The 24,130-nt window shown below is 37.8% G+C and overlaps 1 protein-coding gene across 2 annotated transcripts in view; it reads left to right on the forward strand.

The window, feature by feature from the left end:
- LOC149529222 (putative NAD kinase 3) overlaps positions 1–24,130 on the forward strand; it is a 204,836-nt gene that overhangs the window by 107,453 nt on the left and 73,253 nt on the right. For both annotated transcript variants that reach the window (XM_089811004.1, XM_089811005.1), the window contains exon 7: positions 7,749–7,855. In XM_089811004.1, the coding sequence (XP_089667130.1) occupies positions 7,749–7,855 (107 nt within the window). The remainder of the gene's footprint in view (positions 1–7,748; positions 7,856–24,130) is intronic.

Genomic DNA, 24,130 nt, shown 5'->3' on the forward strand with positions numbered 1-24,130 from the left:
ACATAGAAATCCCAGTCCTGATTTTTATTTAGTGTAGTCAGAATAACTAGCAATAATGTATGCAATAGAAGTACAAAGCCTCATAAACTGCCCCATATTATGTTTGCAAATGATTTGAAAATGTATTTCAATCAGCCAAAAAATATTTATATATCTGTCCGTCCCTGCATTCCAGCGGCAGTGGGGGGTGCGAAGTCCCTTGTTGTCGGTAAAGTTATAAAATAGTTGATGGGTAGATTAGCATGTTGTCAGTAAAGTTATAAAATAGCCAACGGGTAAATTAGCATTTGAAAGGACCCGTGATGGTTGAGTCACCCTTTCGGAATGGTATATGTACACCATCCGAATTGGACTGTGGATCATGATTGTAATCATCATTAGAAGCACTATGTAATCTCTTCGGCATATATGCAAATAATAAAAGGAGTATTGCTGTGTTTCATGTTCTTGTCTATTGTCTGTATGCATTAAACTATTTACCCCATATGGTAAACATTTGGCGCCGTTGCCCCATGGACCTGGAACGAGGGCATAGGAATGAAGACTAATGCCGAATCAGCTGAACAAAAATAAGAATAAGCTAAAAGAAAAAGATGAAATATGCACCACACAAGGGAATTTAATTTTGGCACAATAGGCCGAACATAGACTGAGGTTTCAATAGATTGCTGATGGACACCGAAACACCGAGGAATTGTTGGAAGAGACTCGACAGCGATTGGATTTGGTGGAAGAAACAAGTGAGGAATTTCTTAACCTATATACACCGAGGGAAGAGAATCCAGACGGAAGGGAATTAACTCTCACGACTCGGAGTGCCGAGGGAGCACGAGCGTGGAGTGAACTCTTTGTTTGCAATACACTTCTGGAACTGACAACTTCGCTTATCGAAGACCCTTTTTCACCAAATAACATGGCTGCGGGAAATAAAACGACTGTCCGAAACAGTGTGGGTGTTCAGAATAGTGCGGGTATACAGAATAGTGTGGGTGTGCAGAATAATGCGGGAGTGCAAAACAGTGTGGGTACACAACAAGTACCTCAAACTCGAATAGTAATGGCTAGACCAAAGGAAAAATTGCCAAAGTTTGATGGTGATGGAATAGATGACCCAATTAGACACTATAAGACATGCGAAACAATTTGGACAGCGAATGGCGTAACTGACATAGATGAATGGGTCCGACAATTTCCAGCAACCCTAAGGGTTGTAACAATTGATTGGTTTGCCGACGCCGATCCCCAAAAATTAACTTCTTGGGCAGCAGTTAAAAAGGAGTTTATCACCGAGTTTCAATTGTTGCGAGATGACAATGAGATCGTAGCAGAAATATACACCACAAAGCAAGGGAAAAATGAAACAGTGCGTGTATATGCCAAAAAACTAAAAGAATTAATAAATAAAACAGAAAGAAAGCCAGCAAATGGGCTCAAAAAGAGATGGTTCATTGAAGGACTATGACCAGAGTTAAGGAAGAAAATGAAGATTGTGCCGCCATCATCATACACTGAAGCATACAATCGGAAGATGGACATAGAGAGTGAACAACAAACGAAAAAGAAGAGGAAAAGTAGCTCATCCGACTCAAATGACTCATCTTCGGAAGAAGATAGCAGTGGTGACAATAATGACATTAAGAAGGTTTGAGCTCTCCAGAAGGATATGATCAGAATGATGAAGAAATTTAAGAATATGCAGAAACAGATGAAGGGAAACGAGCTATGGTGCACAGAATGCAAGACAAAAGGTCACACAAAGGGGTCTGTTCAAAAAACCAATTCTTTGATATCTGTCAAATTATGAGACATTCCACAAAAGAATGCCCCTTCGATATGAAAACAAGAGGGCATCAATAAGTGCTCTTGACACAGGAAAGTTCCACGTCGGGAGGAAGTGGAAACACTAGCAATGACGATGCCACTTTGGGTGGGTATAGAAATAATAGAAGAGGGCAAAACAACAATACCAACAATAATAATGGGGCCGCAGCCGAATTCAGTACGATACGAATGGCCACCCGATGGTTCAATGTTGAGCATGCAATTTGTGGGGCTACTTTGAATGGAACTATACATCAACAAACGCACCAAAGTTATGCAGATGGTGCAGTCCTGGAGATCATGAAGATGCCAAGTGCCCGAAATCAGGAGTGAATTTGATTAGCATCAGTGCGAACGAAGAAGTCGTCTTGGCAATCACCCATAAACAAGCAAAATTGTACCCCGACCTGACGGAGGAAAAGAAGAGATTGGAAGAAGCGTGGGCGGAAATTGCGAAAGCAACGCAGGCAAAGAAATCACAATTGAAGGACACTATTGGTACCTCAACAAGGAATTGCGCAGAACAAAACATCATAAGGCAAATATTACAAATTGAAATACCAGTCAAGTTAAATGATCTGATCCTCACAATGCTTCCAATACAAACAACACTCACGAACATAGCCCTGTTTGTTAAACTACCAGGAGAACATGGAAGGGAAAAGAAAAGCGGAGCAAGTGCAACGGACCCAATGCTGCTAGCCCTCACATCCGAACGACATCCAACGGTTGTAGAGATGGGTATATTAGGAATGGTCCTTTTAGACAGAATTGTGGACGGAGGTTTAGGGGTAAACGTCCTACCAGAAGATACCTGGAAGAAGTGGGACATCCGATGTTGTGGCCACCTACGTTCCAATTACTAACGGTGGACCAACATGGCATTAAATCTCTTGGGGTCTTGATGGCACAACCAGTGATTATTGGATTACAACCGTTCCTACTTGATTTCGTCGTCATTTCGCTGAAGAGGAGAGGATATGATGCCATTCTAGGCCGAGGATGGCTTGTACAAGTGAGGGTTAAGCATGAATGGAAGAAGAATACCCTATCAATGGAGCGCGGAGGCAGAAGATTCATAATTGACCTGCACACACAAATGGTAGGTGAGGAGGTAGCGTCGTTGGATTCCAAGGGCAAAGGTGGAGGGGATGACGAGGGGAAGAAGATAATGGAACTTGATGAAGAGGGAGTATTGAGACTGGAAGAAGGGTCAAATGAGAACGACCTAGACTCGTTAAATGGCCTTTTCCACTGGCAGATGGAGGATTACGAGCTCTTTCCAAGCTGTAATATGTTAAGAGTCGATGAAAAGGGAGAGAAAAATGACTGCATGAAGGAATGCAGAGAAGTGGAAGAAGGAAAGGTGATTACGGTTGAAGCTAAAGGCAATAAAAGGAAAGATTCCACCATAAGGTACACGGTGAACGGACTGCGTGGAAAGAAAAAGTTACACCACACCACAAAATTAGTAGAAAGGTGCCGGCAGCAAGGAAAACACATTGTACGGTTTGCATAGGAAAAAAAGGGAAAGGGCTTAATAAAAACTTCAGTAGTACGGAATGAAGGTTCTAAAATCAAGAATACAATTATTGACGGCAAGGAGTGGCAGCCGATAGAATTCATGGTACTGAGTTTCAAGAACAAACTGAGCGATATGGAAAACCTGAGGGAGAGATCGTGTCACTTAAATAAACTTGATAAGTGACGATCGTAGGCACAATGGGCCACGGAGGTGACATAGAACAGGCGCAAAGCATGGTATGATAAACATTTAAAATTAAATAAGTTTCAACCGGGCTAGTTAGTGTTGAAGTATAACGGGCGGAATGGAATCAAACTTGAAAAGTTCAGAGTCAAATGGGTAGGACCATACAAGATACGGGAAGTTGGTGATAACGGGGCGATGAAGTTATGGATGCTCGATGGGAAGGAAGTACCGGACACAGTGAAAGGGTCAAAGTTAAAAATCTATCATGAAGGGAATAGTCTTGTGTCGTCAAACAATTTTTGTTTTAAAAAGAGAAGAAAAAAAGAAGAATTTATAGTCACTGCACGGTTTCCCCAGAAAGTTGAAAGCCACCGTACAGTTCTTGTACTACCCTCACTGTATGGAAACTTTAGCTAGCTGATCACTGTATGACATCAAGCTAAGGACCACTATACGAAAAGCCTCAGACACAAGGCCGTACGACTTAGGCACCATTCTGTGACCACCGTATGGACCTCTTAGCACTCTGGGAAATCCGTACGGGCATCTGGCAAATCCGTATTGGCAACTGGCAAACTGAACGGGCACTTGGATAACTGTACGAACTTTCACCTCACCGTACGGTGCAAAAGTAAGGGGAAATTTATGATTTGTTTTATCGTACACAACGCCGGAGGCAGAGAAAGGGCAAATCGTATGGACATTCAGACTACATCATAAGACCGTACTGCAACATAGAAGACCATACGCCGCGTGAGCAACTTGTAGGCAGGAGACTATACGGAAGGATAGAAAGCAAACAGGCATGTAAAAAATACCGTACGACTAGGACCAACCAGTGACCGTACGAACAAGCAGCAAATTAAAAGGTGACATTTCAAGTAGTACAGTTAATACCCAGGAACGGATACCGTACAACAAGTTCAAGAGAGACTAGGCGACAATAGGTCACAAATTAGCAGAAAGCATTGCACACAAAAAAATAGTATACAACACGACATGGACCGTACAACCGCACTGTAGAGGAAGCAGAAGCAAAAAAAAAACAACAAATTAAAAATGTTCAGAATGAATAATGTATGATGCCGAAGGGAAGGGAAAGACATAAATAGGTAGAAAATGCAAGTGGTAGGCTGAAAGAGTATGGGATCGGAAGAAAATCACAAAAATGGTGTGTTCCATAGACTTTTATGTGGGTTTGAGAGTGCTAATTTGGTCTTGGAAGCGGGGATGCTACCCCTTGACCCTGCTGGGGGCGTTGCCCCTTAGACCCCCAGTTGCTTCAGTTATCAGTCGTGGGAAGTATGACTAGTTGATGAGACCTAGAGCTGCTGCAGGCATGGAGTGTCTGTGTACCGGAGGTGGAGAGAACAATAGAGCAAGCCTTTCAAGAGGAGTGATATGCTTTGAGGCACTTGGAGTAGGTGTTGGATTTGAAGCTGACTTGGTGGATGCATAGAGAGCTCTGGAGGAGCTAATCATCTAGTTGAAGGCAGTACAATGACACTTGGCTTAGTGTACCCAGGAGTTGGAATCAGAGAAAGCGGCATGGGTGGATATTTTGTAATTGTCGTCCGGAGACGACTTTTCTTTTTAGGGGGGGGGATGATGTTGTCGGTAAAGTTATAAATTAGCCGACAGGTAGATTAGCATGTTCTCGATAAAGTTATAAACTAGCGGACGGGTAGATTAGCATCCGAAAGGATGCGTGACGATTGAGTCACCCCTTTGGAATGGTATATGTACACCGTTCGAATTGGACTGTGGATCATGATTGTAATCATCATTGGAAGCACTATGTAATCTCTTCGGCATATATGCGATTAATAAAAGGAGTACTACTATGCTACATGTTTTTGTCTATGGTCTGTATGCATTAAACTATTTACCCCATACGGTAAACATCCCCATCCCCAAGTCTCTAGGACGTTTGTGTACCAAAAACTCAGGGGTTACCATGACTTGGGCTTCTTATTTTGATTTCATTTAGTTACTGATCTAGTTTATCATTAAGAAATTCTTGGGTGCTATTACCTTCTTGGGAGACTCATGCTTAGAATCCTCCCCACCTTTTGGTGGAGTCAATAGCAGTTGAACACTTGAGTCCTTAGCCTTCATATAACAATCTTCTGTGATCTTGATCTTTGAAGAGAGCTGGAAAGGCCCAACTTCTTCATCAATCACATCATCTCTGCTGAAAGTCAAATGGTTACTGTCAACATCAACCAGCTTGTGGGCTTTATGATTTTCATTGTACACCTATAATCATTAACATCTTACTCTTTGAGTCTGACAAGATTCCATTTGCTTATAGACTCCAGACATATGCAGTAGAACTAAAGATCTTAGATGACTTACTGTGTATTTTCTTCCCGACCAAGCTTCTTTTGGGTCTTCTTTTTCACTGCCTGTGTTGGAGACCCATTGGGTAGTTAAACTGCATTGTATAATGCCTCAATCGAAAAATTCTTAGTGATACTCCTGTTCTGCAACATTCACTAGGCTGTGACTGTGCAGTTCCTTCTGTCAGCTACTCTAATCTTCTGTGGGGTATTGGACGTTGTATGCTGCCTTTTGAATCCATTTTTAACACAAAAGTTATTGAATTCATTTGAACAGAATCCACTTCCATTATCAGATCCATAGTTATGGTGTATATAGCTGCTTCATGTGTAAAAAGTACCATAGTGACTGAAAAATAATTGGGCTGAATTCAGTTAGATTGCATTATTTAACTTTGTGTTATTCGTGGCAGAATTGAAAGATCTAGGAACCTTACAGTAAGTACATTTAGCCAGTGTTTGATGGGGATCTATCACCCTCCTGTGAAAGGGGTGGGGGTGTGTGTGAGGTGTGGTTGTTTTCTCAATGTCCTGGGGACTTGGAAGAGAGGTCCCTTTTTCAGGACTGCACAGCCTGGTCCATTTCATGTAGAAACATAAGAAGGTACTTTTCTAGTTAAAAAAAAAAATAATGTACTTTAAACAGGTAAAATGGCAAGGATTGCCATAGCAAGATCGGCATATCATATTTACTTAAGCTGGTTTTAGCTTGCTTAGATTATTTCATTAGTCATCCCTCTGCCATTGCCGAACTTTCATGATTTTTTTCAGGAGTGGATAGCTTGGTCCATGTACAAACATAAAAAATAAGTTTCTAAGGGAAGAAAAAAACCAAAAAAAATGGGCCGGACAAGGATTGTTATTTTAAATTCAGAATTTCATAGTTACTTCAGCTGTTTCTAGTTTATTTAGGTTTTTTTCAATAGTTATCCCTCTGCTCTTACCAAAGTTCAAGGATTTTTTTTGTCATCCCTAAAGCCTTGTCCCCATCCCCCAGAAACTTGGAATAACACTGCATATAACCCATTTTCTTCTTCATTTCAAACATCTATTTAGCTTCGATATGATTAAATCACATTGACCTAACTTCTATTTTAACCTTGAAAAGGACACAAGTTATAGCTTGCTATGATAAGAAACAATTGAAATTCTTCATTATCTAATGAAAAACTAATTGAATATTGTTATCCTTATTCCTTGAAGGTCATTATACTTTGATGATTTTTCTCAATATTTTTCTTTGAAATGTTTAGTGTTGACTTTTTGGAATTTCAATAGAGAATCACATTTCTCATTTCTAGGTGGGATGAATGAACTTACGTTGCACCTTAAAAGAGGATATTGGGTTTCAGGTCCGCAGATGGAGAACTTGCTACTTATAGTTTTATTTCTACTCCAGCATTTGTCTCATTTGAATTTGAGTCATTTGTTATTGTAGATTGTTTTCGACTTCCCAGGACCTCTTAATTAAGAATATAGCATAGAAGAATATATCTTATCTGCTTTAATAAGAATGCAATACAATATTATAGGTTGGATATGTGTTGAGTGAGGAGTCCATAGTCTACCAGTAAACTGTATATTTAGTGCATAATACACAATATTGAAAATATTAGGATGATTTCTGTATGTGAATCCCACATATCTTCCTCTATTGTGGAGAACCTCTGCTCATCAGTCTGTATATCTTTTGTATCTAATCAAATTCAGACGCTGCTCTTGTTGTAATGTGAGCTGGCATTACTCCCTCTACAGATATAATTGATGCTAGTTGATATTTTCTCTCTTGCTGATTGTTAGAAATGTGATAGTGTGATAGTTTTGTTAAGTTACAATATTAATATATGATTCCTTTTCCATTGTCAAATTTGTAGGTGGCTTAAAGAAGAAAAAAATGCTAACATATTTGTGGAGGATAGGGTGAAGGAAGAACTTCTTACAGAGAGTCAAGATTTTAACTTTGTACAAACATGGAAGAAAGGTGAGAACTTTCAAAAGATGTCTCTGTTCTGTTTTATTTGCTATTTATATATTTTTTTACAAGCACCAATGCTCTCATGGATGAACCTACATTTGAATTTTTCTTTATTTAATAATTTGTTTTATATAATATATTATCAAATTGGCTGAAATGTGGCTTATTTATTGTTCAAAGTGAAATATGGTCATGGATGAATGGAAGGAAAATGCCTACCGAAAAGGGCATGCAGGCTTCCTAGAAAGGCTGCTAAGGTTGTACCAGATTCTGATCTGTATGGGAAACCAAAGGGTTGGTTAGGGCAGCAATAGAGAGGTGATGAGATAACCTTAAATGATTGGCATGATGGACCTAAATCTCCACCCTAAAAGGATTGTCATTCTCATTTGTAGATTCATATCATTGCTTAAATGCAATTCTGTTAAATTGTGGCTTGTGTACATGCAGCCCATTCTTATAGGAGAACGCATATGATGGATGGTAATGATTATATGATGAGTACTATGTAGTGAAATTGAACTAAATGAGTCTGTTGGGTGGATATTTTGCAACCAACAGTTTTGGGTAAAAATCCAGTTGCAAAATAGGATGACCAGCCATAGCGTGTGAGATAGTCTCTCCTACCTTAAAGGGAAGACTCCCCCTTCTCACTGTTCCTTGGATCAACTCAAGATAAGCAAGAAGTCGAGAGATTTTATAAAATGAGTGTTACCAATATCCTTTCTTCTTATCTTTCAAAAAAGAATCCACTTACTCGTGGAGCGATTAATGGGCAGGGTGAATCTCTAACTACACTTCTATCAACAGCTGGAAACAGTGATACCGACAAGCCTTCACTAACTCAAAGGCTAGCTGTAAATGTATCGTTTTGGCCCTAAGTCTTGTTGTACTTCTATATGGAAAAGCTTTACAATTAGGGCACAAAGACTCCTAAAAGTAAGAATAACTTAACTTATTTGCGAATTAAGAAAGAAGTATAAGCTACAGACAAAGCTTCTAGCTATACACTTCCACAATTGCTCCTGGTCAAAGCTTTGGCTTCAATTGCTTCTTAACTCTTTTCTATTCAATTCACGAGACACAATTACCAATAACACAAGATAACATGAATCAAACATAACTTGGATGAATTATAGACAAAGCTTACAACTCACACAAATAACAATCTCACTTAATCAAAGTTAAGTCTCAAATGCTTCTTTGTATTCATTTTCTCTCAAAAATAGTGCTTACACAAACAAAGTTTTGCTGGCAAAATTTCTCCATAGCTCTCTTGCATAAAGATAATGATGATTTTACAATGAAGGGGCGCTCCTTTATATAAGCACATGAGTTGAGAAAAAAGTGTAGGAAAAATTGAGAGCAACTCAACCAAATTTGACCTAGTCTAACTACAGGAGAAAATAAAGGGTTATATGCAACTGCACATGCAACTTGCATTACATCCTTTTTCATAAATGTAACTCGCATTACATGTAATTACACTTTTTCATGTAATGCATCCTTTATAACTACTAACATGAAATAAAAACAAAAACAACAATCTTAAAGATTGTTTCTCAGTGCCTTGAATTTGACAATGATGTTACGTACTGTGGGAAAATCGACAATTTCCATAGTCTTCGATATTGCTTCTACTCTCACTGCATTTTCATACGCTGATTGCACAACTTTGGAATTTCTAGCTATAGTATCTAACAACTGTTTTGTCAAGGATTTATACAAGACAAAGTTGTTCATCATGTGCAAACCAAAATCTTTAGAATCTACATCAGCATTGATCCTGATTGTATGTTTTGAATTTACTCTCTATTGCAATAAGATTACCAGATTCATCAGTAACATGACATCTCATTTGTTCCAAATCACAAGTAACATTTGTTTCAACTGCTTGACAATCTCCAAAGGCCCCCTGCAATTTTGTGATCAACTTCCTCAATGTTTCCTCTTTGTAACCAATGAGTCCTTGAAATCTGAAAAATATTTCACATGACGGAAGAATGTCACATGAGACCAAGGCATCCAGATCAAATTTTACCATTTCATCCCAATCATCGAGGATTTCCTTCATGTTGTCCGCTTCTTGAGTCAAAGAAGAAATTAAGTTTCGCTCCATTTTATTCATCTCTTTGACGCGCTTAAGAACTGCAAATGTCTTTGTGATGGCTCGAACTCCTTCAGAAATGATTTCCTGTATCCAAGACTTAGCAACTTCAATAAGCTTTCTGTCCTTTGACATTTGAGACATAGCAACAACACTCTGAGAAGATTGTTTTTGGATGACCTCATTCAGACGAGAAACCTCCTGTTTTAGTTGATTTTTCTTTTCCCAAAGCTCATGATTGCTCTTTGATACATTAGCCAATGCATCTTGAGCAACTTGCAAACAACTCAAACGTGATTGCTTCCCAATTTCAATCTTTGTAAACTTGTAATCGGAACGAGTAAGTTCCTCAACAGATTTATCCACCAAAGGCTCAACAACCTCAACAAATTTAGTTTTATCAGAATCAACCAAAATTTTGGAAACAATTTCATCTTTCAAAGATTTGGATGTGGTCTTCTTAACAGGAAGACTGTCCGGAGGAACAACCACTTTTCTTCTCTACGTTATTTTACTCAACCATGCAGGCAAGCTGAAACTTTTATTCGTAGAAGTAGGTACAATGGAAACCATTGGCATTGATCCAGATTGTATTTCCATAGTGACTGAGCAAGATTCAGTCTGTACAAATGAAGGCATAGGAACATGTTGAGAAGATTCCATCATGAAAAGCTCAAATCCTGTCAAAGATGTATCAAGTTGGGAAACTTGACCACTGGTAAGAGTTGGAAAATCTTCAAACACATTTGCTAAATGATTGTATTGTTCATCTGTAGGAATATGAGGAGCAACAAAGGAAATAGGAAGAGCCATGGTATTAACTTCTGAGACTGGAATGGAAGGAGTGAAAACATTAGAGAATGAATCCACATCATCATCAACCTCATGCAGAAAAGACTCTTCATGTGTAGAAGATGTATAAGCTTGTGCAGGCTTTGGAGGAGATATGATCATGATTTCCCCTTCTTCATTTGAATCTCCTTTATCATATTCTGTTTCCAATTCCTCTTCTGATTCTTCCACTGATTCTTGAATTGGTTTAGGAATTTGAGATGAATTAGCTCCTTTTACACCCTTCAATTTGAATTTGAGGGAACCCTTAGCATCAAAAGATGAGTCACTATATTTCTAGTTGTGACTTCCTGCCAGGAGGACTAAAACTTCCACAATCCAAGCCCATCTTAGGATTTACTTTTTTAAAGCTTTTGCTTTTCAACCATTTGTTGGTGTTTATCAAGATGGATTGAAATCTATCCATGATAGGCGTACCTTGCCTTTTGTTGCTACTGAATAGGAAAAAGACACTTCTTATCAAAGCTGGCTTGATGAAACTCCGGATCAAGGATCTTGCCATCATCTTCAACTTGGAAATCTGAAGGGATTTTCAACATGTCAAAATCAAATTAAGCTGCAGGGTTAATTTGCAGTAGTCCATCCTCATGATGTCAAGTTCTGTCCTCAAGATGAAGACTATCAAAGATGCCGATGGCAAGGTTAGCATGAAATGATTTTGTAGCAGCCCCACAATAGAGAAGGAAAAATCCAATCAATTCTCTCTCTATCTCTAATATCTCTAATGTTTTCCACTAATGGTTACATGGTAGTTTTGTAAAAATAGAAAGTGATTCCATAATGTGAAGCATAAAACAAGATTATATTTTTGTCATATAAATATTAAAAAAATTATTGATTATCCATATATATATATATATATATATTTATATTTAAGAAAAAGTTATGATTAATCTTAGATCAGAAAGATACTAACTAAATTAGATAAACAAATCTAAGATAAGTCATCACAAAAATCGCAGTAGCTAATTTTAAGACTTGACATTTTAGTTCACTCTGAGTCAGCAACCAAACTTAAAAAAAACTTAGAACAGATCAAACTTCTAATATTCAAAGCATAAGTATTTATAATAACATATTTCCAAGTGAAAAATATAAAATATTTAAATAGAGCTTCTATTATTTAAAATTTTATAAGGTACTGAATTAGAATATTGAAAGTTTGTTTTATAAAATATCCCTACAGAAAGTAGGCCACCTAGCAGCCTTGAAAAATGATTCTAGAATTACAATTTCAGCGAAAACGTTGCCTAGAGCCACATAGAATTATCTACGCCTAAAGCATCTACTTGTCTCGTAGCATAGTTGTGTCTTTCTAGAACATAGTACTGGCATATTGGCAAACACAAATGACAACCCATATTATTAAATTAATATTATCAAATTCACACAAAGGAAATTTTAATCTCAAATAACATTCATAAAAATATAAAATAATAAGACAATTTAAATATTGTAATAAAACTGTAAAAATAGTAAAATGAGAACAAGGTAAGAAAACTTACTAGTTTAATAAACAAAATTTTAGATCTAAAATTTATCAATTAATTAAATAATTAACTCAAAGTAAAATTATAAGTAACAATCTATTTATACATATTCTAAATATTAAGACCACCTTTCAATAAATTAACATTTATATCTAGAAGTTTCTAAACCATTGTAGCCAATGGCTTAGTGCAATCATCGCCATAGCCATCACCGCCGCTTGCATTCAAACAATCGCCCCAACACTGCTCTTTTCATCGGGACAATTCTGTTTGGAAAAATTCGGTTTTGGAGTGAGGTTAGAAGTGTGTTTTAGATTTGGGACTATTCAGACATTGTGGACTGTTAACATTCCTTTTCAATTTCAGGATAACAGCTAATTTAGGTTCCTAATTAGGTTGTCTTCTCCTTATAAATTTCAAGGTAAGAGTGTGGACAGAGATTTGATGTTACAAAAGAGGATCGCAATCATAAAGTTGGATGGCGTCTTTCGTTTGTAGCATTTCCAAGGCAGAAGTTAGCAGTGATTCATATTAATCATTTTTCACAGTGGTGCATATTTGTCAATTAAATATTAAGTTCATTTTTATGAGATTCTCTGACTGCCCAGTAATTCTTGCTTGCTTGGTGTTAGATACTTCTCAATTTGTTAATCCTTCTTCTAGCTGGTTAAGTTTGTATGCAATAGTGATGAAAGACAAACTCTAGATTAGTATCCCAGAAGATGCTGAGAGTTGAAGGATTGCTGAAGCAACTGATACAGTCAGTGTACCTTTGGTTCAATAACAGAAAATGTAATGGGGGAGATTCAGCGGAGAGCCGTAATCTGTACCTGTTCATTTTATAGCAAAGATGAGAACAATTTTCACCTTTCCCAGACTCACATAAGTTTGAAGCTTGAATTGTGACACGTATGAAATGGATGGTGAACGGCCTCTTCTTCATTTTGGTTGGGACAAGCGTGGATTGTTATTAGCTAGTAGAAGAAGAGCTGTCCGAGGGCGATTCCATTAACTGCGACAACTGCTTTACAAGGCTGGATGTAAGATTTGTGTGCAGATGATAGTCAATATTGGGGGTTTGAAGAACCACGAGGATGCCTTTGTTGTTCCCCTTGTTTGCTCTCACAGATGAGCCATTCCAATGTCTATGTTGAAGAACCACTGGCCGAAAGTTTCCAGAGTTTAATTTTTGATAATTTCTTGTCACAATTATCAATTTTACCCCTAGGAAAATGGAGATTGGCCAATCAAAAATAAGAAATTAAAGTCGAAAAATTAATTTAAAAATAAATGATTTTAGAACTTTAGTACTATCTTGACTTTAGTTAATAAAACTAATTATGCACCTCCACTGGAAACATTAGTTCCCCGCCTTATAAATAAGGCAGGGACTAAAAATTTAAAGTTGAAGTAACTTAAAAACATAACAAAAAGTGAATATAAGTTATACTTATTAAAAAGTGAAAGTGAAGTTGAAAATATAACATCATATTTTTAATTCGTGCTGTTGCACCAAAAAGGTTCACTTTTGAGATACTAAAACAGGCATATCTCTTGATTGACAATTCTGATTGAGCTCTAGGTTAGACTGAATCGAAGGGAAAAGCGAAAGGCATGACATGAGAAAAACCAAAGGACAAAAAACCAACAAACACAAACTCAAAAGCAAAGAATGAACAATGATGGCTTCCAAATTCAAGCAAAGGCTCGACAGAAAACAAAATGAAAAAGACTTGACGAAGGCCTTCAATAACAAGATTTGATATATGAATTGAAATGGATCAATTGATTAATATTAAGCAATGGAATATCAAATTCAAGCTTAGAGAAATGCAAAACTAGTTTGAAAAAGTTTCGTGTTGTTACCAACATTTTGAGGTGACAAAATGTAGGACAACATAGTCCAAGCCTCAGAGCCGTTTTGTAGGACAATAGTAATTTAATTTATCTGTATAAAGAAAAGTATGGGTGCTGTTAGAATTTGTCTATCAGAAAAAAATGCCAACACTTTTGTGGATGTCAAGGTGAAGGAAGAACTTCTTGTAGAAAGTCAGTATTTTAACTTTGTGCAAACATGAGAAAAAGGTGAGAGCTATAAGATGTCCCATTTTCATTTTTGATGCTCTTGACATGTTGTATTGAAAGGCCCGATACCCTCATGAAATAACCTAGATGCAAAAATATCTTTTCCTTTACAATTGCATAGGAACTAAGGTTACTGGATGCATCCTTCGCCCCCTTGCATTGGATGCCGGTGTGCTTGGATGTGTATTGGTGAAAATGAATCCCATTTGTGTGCACATTTTCATTTTCTAATGTTATTTTATAGATACAGAGCATATTAATTATATTGGCCTTTGTAGCAAGGACCAAATTGTTTTGAAGATCAGAGATAGCCTGGTGATATATGTATAGAGAGAGAGAGAGAGAGAGAGAGAGAGAGAGAGAGAGAGAGAGAGAGAGAGACTTTGGGTGCCATGGTAAACCATAGATTGGTTAATATACCCATACAAGGGCATGATCATGAGATAATGTCAAACAAAGACTATGCTTGACATAGACATCTAACTGAAAAGGCCCATTATCATTTTTAGATCTGTAATATTACTAAGTTGTAGGGTACACCCCTAGGTTATTAGAATAATATCTTTGAATATCTTATATATTATTCTTTTAATGGTCAATATTGCATTTCTTTTAAATATTACAATGTTTCTAATATTCTTTCATTCTTCCTGAATTAGAATGTTTCTAATAACAATGATTGTTTTGTAATAGAAATATCATCTTTGTAAACTATGTTTGAGCGTCTTGCTCATTCATCAACCAATCCATTATTCTACCAAATTAATATGGTATTTGAGCAATGTTATTTTTCGAAAATTTTATAATTTCGTTTTAAAAATTGTTTGTTTTATAAATTCTTAGGAAAATAAGATTTGAGTTTCTTTGCATCCCATTGATTGGATTGGAGGCCATTTTTGTAGACAAATTTCTGTTGTTTCGCAACCTTGTGAAACATAGTATCGTGTCTTTGCTTCTATTTTTTGGCCGTGGGTCTTTCTTCAACTCTCACGTTGTTTTATCTTTGTAGACTATTTTTTTTTTTCAACTTGTGAGTTTCCTCTGTGTTTTTTGTGTTCAAGATGCGACCATTGCTTCTATGCATGTGCTCGATGACCATTCTTCTGGTTGTTCTCATCTGCGGGTTGAAGGTTTTGGGCCATTTCTTGGTCTTCTTTCTCTTCCATTTGGATGCAATTCTAGCTTGCATCTTCCTTTGTGGGCATTGTTCTTTGCTTGCTTTGGTGTTAAATGTCCCACGATGACTTCTAAAGGGCAATAGCTACGGTTGTTTCATTCCTACGACCCTATCTGGGTTGCTCCTCTGCTATTCGACGACTTTCTTTTTCAAGTTCAAGACGTGGATCTACCTTTTTTCATGTTATTTAAAGACATGACAACTCTACAATCTGCGATAAAGTTCTTGCTCTCTTAGGTTATTTCGACCCTTTCTATGGTTGTTTTTGTTTAAACACAACAATTCCAAAACATTCATTGTCCAGGGCATTCGTTTTCCACCATTTTTCTTAGTATTTGGACATCTTCCAATCAGTTGACTAGGGTTTCTTCAAAACCTTCTACTATTTTAGTCAAATTCAAGTTTTAATTGCAGATTCATGATGGGTTTTTACTTTTTTGAGAGCTTTCATAGGCTTCTTTCAATTTTTTTTTGGTCTTCTGAAATTTTTCCATTGTGATTTGTGCCTAGATATTTGTGGTTGAACCTCAACATTAGTGTCTGTTTTAGCCTCAATCTTGTTCTACACACTTTTTTTACATTAAAACTTTGCCTCGTTATATGTGTCATCTTGTTTTCATCAATCTTTTAGTTATCGATGATCAGGTACCACAAGTTTCTTCTGACAAAACAATAGCTGAAATTTGGATGCATCTTAAAAGGTTTGCATGAAACCTTGGACAATAGTTGTGCGTTCTTGAATAACATGCTCTGAAGAACATGCTTTTCATAATTATTATGGATGATTAGGTGTCCTTGCAGGATCATCTCAATAAAGTCAAGGACATTCGAGATCAATTGGAAGCCATTGGACATAAAGTGGAAGAAGACATTGTGGCAAGCACCTTGAAGAGCCTACTGTCTTCCTATGAGCACTTTGTTGAAATTCTCAACATTGCTTCTACCTATTTTGACGTTTTGTTCTCTAGTCTTTGCATAATGCTTTTACAACAAGATTGCTGAAAACAATAGTTTGATAATACTACTAGTTGATCTTCAAACACACAAGCTTTCTTACATAACTACGTTCATATGTATACATGCAACTATTAGTCTTCTCAACTTAATCGACTTGCTCTGTCATCATAAGGCTCAAAGAAAAAAACTTTTAAGAGCAATTACTACTATGAGTTCGACATATGAATCTGGAATGTCATAAATAGTTAGCTGTTCAAGCTATAAGCAATCTAGTTCACAGCCTAAAGCACATGCCATAGAGCACACTAAGCAGGGCAAGTTTGCCTTTATGCCTTTATGTCTAAAAGACCTACAAATCATGTAAAATATTTTGCCCAGTATATTAGGCTCCTCCCACCACTTCACTCATCGCCAGGATTGGTTCACAGATGGGGATCCAAATCTAATGGGGTATCTTAATGAGGCCATGGATAGGGTCAGAAAGGCTATAAAAAATTGCTACAAGGGGGACAACCTAAAATTTGAACCCACATGGGGAATTATTGATAGGAGCTGGAACAATTAGCTCTACCAACACATTCATGTGATGGGGTACTTCCTTGTAAGAATTTGGCTTAGGCCAGAATTCACCCTAGACCAAGGAATTCAAACACAAGCACACAATAGACCATAGATAGAGTATGATCAAAATGACGATATATTCATCCAATATGTCATATCAAGAGTACACTAGGAGTGCCTATATATAAAGGCCTCAAGAGAGCTTCTAGAATGCATAGAAGTCAGCATCATGATAAGTCATACAACCAAGCACATGTCCACCAGATATGGGTTATCCTCCATTAAGCACAGAATTAAGTGCGATGATGTGAGGATAAGCCTACAGTGGTGTAGCACACAAATCAGTGGTGTAGACAACATGTGCTAAATTAGCAGTGCGAATAATTGTGTTGTCAACATGACAACTCAGTGAATGATGCAAACTCCTGTGTTGTAGACACCATGTGCATAATTAGAGTTGCGCACTCCTATGAGAGTACACAAACTCCTAAGTGTCTCACCTAAATAAATAATAAAATAATGCAAAATAATTAAATAATGCATTAACCTAAGTAAATTTAATTAAAGTGTAATAAGTAAATACTTGTTTATACCAACACCCCGCCTTAAGTGCAACTTAGGGGAATGCCCTTAAGCTTATGAAATCTAGGATGATATGCAGAATGGGTCCCGACTGCTAGGCCATGTTAGGTACCCATGTACATAATGATATGCAATCTCTCATAAAGTGGGGAAAGAGAGAAAACCTCATGGGAAAAATCCTCCCCCAAAAAGAGAGATGAAATGGTGTATGGATGGATGGAGTAATCAAGACCCCCCCCATTACAACATACATCCAGTATATACATAAGAGAATGATGAGAAGAAGAAGAGAGACAAGATAGGCTCCCCCCCCCCCAAAGAATAATGCTTGCCAGTGATTGCTCCGATGAAGAAGCTGATCCAAGACTGCAGAATGGTGTTCCTCCCCTTAGGAAGAAACAATGCCAAGGGTACAAATGAGACGCTTCTGCTATGCGTGGAAAGAATCCCATGGATAAGTGATGTCTCTGAAACCTACTCAACTGGCTGAAGAACCTGTCCCAAAGAACTGTCTGTCTCTGCGACTGATGAACCCTGTTGCAACTGCTGATCATAAGTATCTACAATCATTTCAACCTGTAATGATTGATCATGTAGAGAATGAACAAGAGGGTCAACATCAAGAAGAAGAGGCAGATCATCAATACTATCCCCCAAATCTGTCACTGAACTTGTACCTGGAAGATTGAATGTACCCTGCTGTTCTGGATCTATCACTGTGGCGATGTATGCACGTGGACTGAACTAATTGAGTGACCTTTCACTGTAACTGTCGATAGAACTCCACGTGTTTGAATTTGTTGAAGCACTATTGTTGGTGTCAGTATCAGTTTCCGCAAGATATGATGTGTGAAGAGGATGAGAGGACAAGTTTGGTGAACTTTCCTCAAAGTATACATCCTTCTCCACAAAAATCTGATGTGTCTCTGGATCTAGAAGTTTGCATGCCTTCACATTGTCTTCATAACCAGTGAAAGTACAAGGCCGAGATGACTGTGCCTTGCATCCCCTGGAAGATATCTTTGCCCATGCAGGACAACCGAAGACTCTGAAGTGTGTCATGATGGGTTTTCTGCCGCACCATGCCTCAAAAGGAGTCTTGCCATCTAAAGCTGGATGAAGAGATCGATTAAGAATGTGAGTGGCACTAGAGATTGCTTCGACTTCTAATGATGGATCTAGAGACTTGGCCTATATCATGCAACTTGCCATAGACTTAAGAGAACGGATTCTCAAAGCTGCAACATCTGTCTTATGCGGACTGAATGCTGGCGGATTCTGAAGATCAATGCCCTCGAGTTTGCAAAATTCTTTAAGTCTTCTGTTCACATACATGCTTCCATTGTCCATTTGGAGAACTTTGATGACCTTTCTGGATTTTCGTTCTACATGAGTCTTGAAGTCTAGAAACTTGTCCCACACTTCACTCTTATTATGAAGAAAGTAGACCCAAGTGAACCTTGAAAAATCATCAACAAAGGTAAGTATGTAGCGACCCTGGCTGAATGCAAAAGGACCGGCTAATATCATGTGAACCATCTATAGAACACCTGTTGCTCTTGAAGACCTCTCTCTGTAACTTCCCCTCTGGATACACATCCATTGGATTTGTTGAACATTCACCCTTAGAAAAGTTGATTTGAGGTAGACTTTTCACCATTTGGTTTGTGCAAAGTTGCTGAAGGTAGTGGAAGTCAAGATGACCATAGCGCTCATGCCATAATTGCATTGTTGAATTTGATTGAGATAACAAGGCCTTTGAAGGAGACTTGGGCACAAAATGAGAGAAAGAGTATAACCTTTTGTTATGGTTCACTTTCCCTGCTGCAATCAAGGAGTCGTCTTTAAGACTGTGCTCTTTTACTGAGTCTGGAAGGAACTCAACTCTATGTCCATCTCCGAGGTGAGTGATTTGGTAGATTGAAAGGAGATTTGAATTTAGGTTTGGAACATAGAGAACATCCTGAATTTCTCCACTTTCCATTTCCACGTTTCCTTTTCCTTCAACTTCCATTTTGCTATCATTTCCCATGAAGATGTGTGGTACCTTAGAATGCTTCATTGAAGAAAAATCCTCCTTTGAAGAACACATGTGATAAGAGGGACTTGAGTCAAATATCCATTCCTTTGAAGAGTTTGAATTAGCCATGAGTGCTTGCCCTTTGCCCTTGGAATTTGAAGAAGACCCTTTATCCTCGTAAGCATTAGGTAATGGAACATTATGTTTCTTCATGATGTTGGTCAATTCATCAATCTTTTTAAGATAACACTCATGCTCTTCATGACCCAATTTCTTGCAATAAGCGCATTTTTTCTTCTCCTTATTCTTGTCCCCCTTCTTGTTGGAATTTGAGGACTTGCCTTGTTGATTAGATTGTGGTGTTGTCTTTTCTACATCCTCTGATTTGTCTTTCTTCCACTTCTTCTTACCCTTTCCTTTATTTGAAGACTATCTAGCTGAATGTTGAGAACCCTTATTGTTGGCCACCAATGCTTTAGACTAAGGTGATTTGAGAATTCCCATTGATTTCAACTTCTTTTCTTCAGTATCCAACAAATCAGCATATTCATCAAAAGTGACTTTCTTATAGGCAGACCCTAAGGTAGTCTTTGAGGTGTTAAAAGAAGATACAAATGTGGAATATTCTGATGGTAGCTTGTTATGTATGAGATAGATCAGTCTGTCATCTTTGATAGAACTCCCATAATCAGTAAGTGTTGTCCTCAGTTCATTCACCTTGATGATGAAATCCTGTATTGAATCATATGACTTAGGATCTAAGGAGACAAGCTCATCTTCAATTTTGAACACATCCTCTTTAGACGCTTTACCATAAAAGTTTTCGAGGGTATCCCAAGCTTCCTTGGATGTAGTACACTTCTTGATTTGATACATGATCTTAATATCTACCCCCAAACATATATCACCTAGGGCTTTCCTATCCATTGCTACCCAAGCTGAAATATCACTTGCTGAAACTTTATCACTTGTTGGTTTAGGAATAGTACCATCTACATATTGTGAAACTCCATTATGCATTAAGTGATACCACATTTTAATGGACCATGTTGCATTTTATGTGGAGTTAATTTAGGAAACTTAAAATTTTCCATAATGCAGAAAATGAAAGAAAAGTGTAGAAAAGAGAGAACACAACACCAAGAACACCGCCCCTTTTCACTAAATCAAGAAACCCCCCCCCCCCCCCCTTTCCAAAATAGATGGTTTGGGTACTTTTATCAGTAGTGCGATTACAATGGGCCACTTGCCAATTTTGGCCTTCGTGGACTTCTGATTCTGCTTATTACAACCTCTTAATGGATTACAAATTTGAAACTTTAGAATGTGCTAGAATTTTGAAGCATTACAAAGAAAATAAAGACCCTATTTCTAAAAGTGACACTTTTGTCCACACAACCCTACAATCTGATAGCAGATTTGGAAAGTAGACAAAATAATGCACTTTCAAAAAAATGAAGCCTGTTTTCGACTCCAGATGTGCCCGTACAGAGCGTTTGAAGTTGCAAAATGCAGGATTATGTGGGTATAGTCATCAAAAAACGCAATTTTTGACAAATCCGTGCACCAAAACCAGAAAAGAGCCGCACCACTGAAAAATTTAGGAAATTCTATCCAATTTCAAAAAAATCGCACCTGATTTGGAGTCCGGATGTTCGAGTTATGGCCTCTCGAAGTCGGACTGCAAAATTGAAAATCAATTTGGAGAGGGGTTGCATCAGCAAAAGACAGGGTTAAATTTGACGGTCATATGACCGTTGCAGCAGTTCAAATTTGGCTTGGTATGACGGTCAGATAGTTGTCAATTTTAAGCTTGTGAACTCGTGATGTCAACGCCCTCTTGCCTTGTGATAACGTCAGCCGTATGAAATTGTACGAATGGGTGACGTGAAAAAAATCCATACTGTACGGATAGGCATGGAAAAAATGATGTGGCAGCCAAGTCGGATGATGGTTGTATTCTGTCGTATGCTCACTTGTCTAGTGACAGTGCTAGTAACGTGGCAATAGAGGTTGACGTGTGATTGACTTAAAGCTGATGTGGCGCTGCGTTGGTGGGCAGTGCAGGTCTGCGTGGCAGAGATGTTGCGTGTTGGGCGCCGATTTGTTGTTGCAGACAATGACGCGACAGTATTGGCGAAAGCCACGTGGCATGTTTGGATTCGCTTGCGTGGAGGTTGTAGGACACCACTTGGAGTCTGAATGGGCGAGAGCCAGACCGTTAGTTTTCGTGGCGGCCAGGAAAATCTGAGCACGCCAGAATATCTCGCGGGTGTCGGATATTTAAAACTGTTGCCGGATTCCTTCAACAATTGTCTCACATGCGTGGGGGAACAAAGCTTTATGCCTTGTAAATAGCTCAAGCCGCGGATGGTAAACAAAAAGAACCTGCCGTGATGTGGGTGTTGCCGGCTTGTAAAGCTCTTGCTGGATTTTGTAGAGAGTATTCGGCTAGGATGTATGCGCAGATTTTGCAGGGGTACGGACGGGATTTTTAGAGGTCGATAAAGGATATAAAGAGCCTGTCGATAATAAACCACCAATTAAATAATAATACCCTGCAAAAAATAAATATCTCGAAATTGCAGAGCTGGGATTTGATAGCCCAGTTCTGTAAATTTTCTTTTTTTGCCTAGGCTATAAAAAAATCCGAAAATACATGTTTGGAAAATAAAATGCAGAGAAATAAAATAATTGGAGATCTGAAATACAATAATCAGATCAATTAAATGATCATACCCAAACTGCAAATCGGGGCCTTTGGGTTCTGATTTGCAAATTTTTTTTGGCCTCACGATCAACTTTCACCCAACATAGGCAAATTTAGTTGATTTTCATCGAATCAATGGTCCGAACGTAATGGCGAGGTCAGATCTGGCTCTAGACGCTCCTAATTTCTGCGGATCCTTCGGATTCGGTTCGAGGTGCTGAAGCATGAACGGCCTCAAATGGCTGTGTAGAGAATCTCCCTCAGCTTTGATACCATGTAAGAATTTGACTTAGGCTAGAATTCACCCTAGACCAAAGAACTCAAACACAAGCACACAATAGACCAAAGGTAGAGTATGATCAGAATGACGATATATTCATTCAATATGTCATATCAAGAGTACACTAGGTGTGCCTATATATAAAGGCCTTAGGAGAGCTTCTAGAATGCATAGAAGTCAGCATCATGATAAGTCATACAACTAGGCACATGTCCACCAAATATGGGTTATCCTCCATTAAGCACGGAATTAAGTGTGATGATGTGAGGATAAGCCTACAATGGTGTAGCACGCAAATCAGTGGTGTAGACAACATGTGCTAAATTAGGAGTGCAAATAACTGTGTTGTCAACATGACAACTCAGTAAATGATGCAAACTCTTGTGTTGTAGACACCATGTGCATAATTAGAGTTGCGCACTCCTATGAGAGTACACAAACTCCTAAGTGTTTCACCTAAATAAATAATAAAATAATGCATTAGCCTAAGTAAACTTAAGTAAAGTGTAATAAGTAAATACTTATTTACACCAACATTCCTCAACCCTTGTTTTCGCTTATCTCCATCCTATGGGGATCCCAATGAAGGGGTCATGGAAGGCTTCATTGATTGCATGTAGAGGATGGTACCTGAGGTTGAGGTGGGAGACCTCATTGTGGCCGAGATGGAAGTATATCAAAGTGCATTGGGAAATCTATTCTTTTCAAACGTGCAAGAAAGAGGAAGAAACTGTCATGTCCCCATATTTATAAGATTTAATGATAAATAAATTATTAATAGAATAAATAATAATATAATTTATTATTACATATTATAAATATAACAGAAAATTGGTAACATATAATATATATTAATCAGAATAATCATATTATTATATAATATGATTATAATGTAATTAATTCGATATTAATACAATATTAGTACTAATATGATATTGTATTTATCAATATGATATTATAAAACAATATTAATATTTATGTACTTAACCAAAATAACATAGAATTGAGATTATACAATAACCATTTAATAATAAATAATATAAACATCTACTAAGTCAGGACTCTTGCTAAGGGAGGCACTGCTTATTGATCATATAAATGAAAAAATATGGTGGCACTATGGGAGGGAAAAAAGGATTAACATGGGCAGCACCAAACTTATACAGGCAGCAGCAGCGAATTCATCTTTAAAAGGGAACCATTTATTGGTGGGTTTGAATGCATATGGAATGAAGAGTACAGATATCCAATACAGCAGAAATATCTTATAATAATCAGAGATCATATACGGACTTCAGATATCGAATTGGAAAATTAGAAGAAGAGTATTGATGGATTGCCAATAATTTATATCCACGCAGGTAGAAGTCATCTACAAGCAAGCAAAGGCATTGAAGAAAGGAAGAGGACAATCGGAGTTATCATAAAAAGAATAAAGACCACCAGTGCCCAGGAAATGC

This window comes from Cupressus sempervirens, chromosome 11 (genome assembly GCF_028749045.1).
Source record: "Cupressus sempervirens isolate cs-2001-9-10 chromosome 11, ASM2874904v1, whole genome shotgun sequence".
NCBI classification, from domain to species: Eukaryota; Viridiplantae; Streptophyta; class Pinopsida; order Cupressales; family Cupressaceae; genus Cupressus; species Cupressus sempervirens.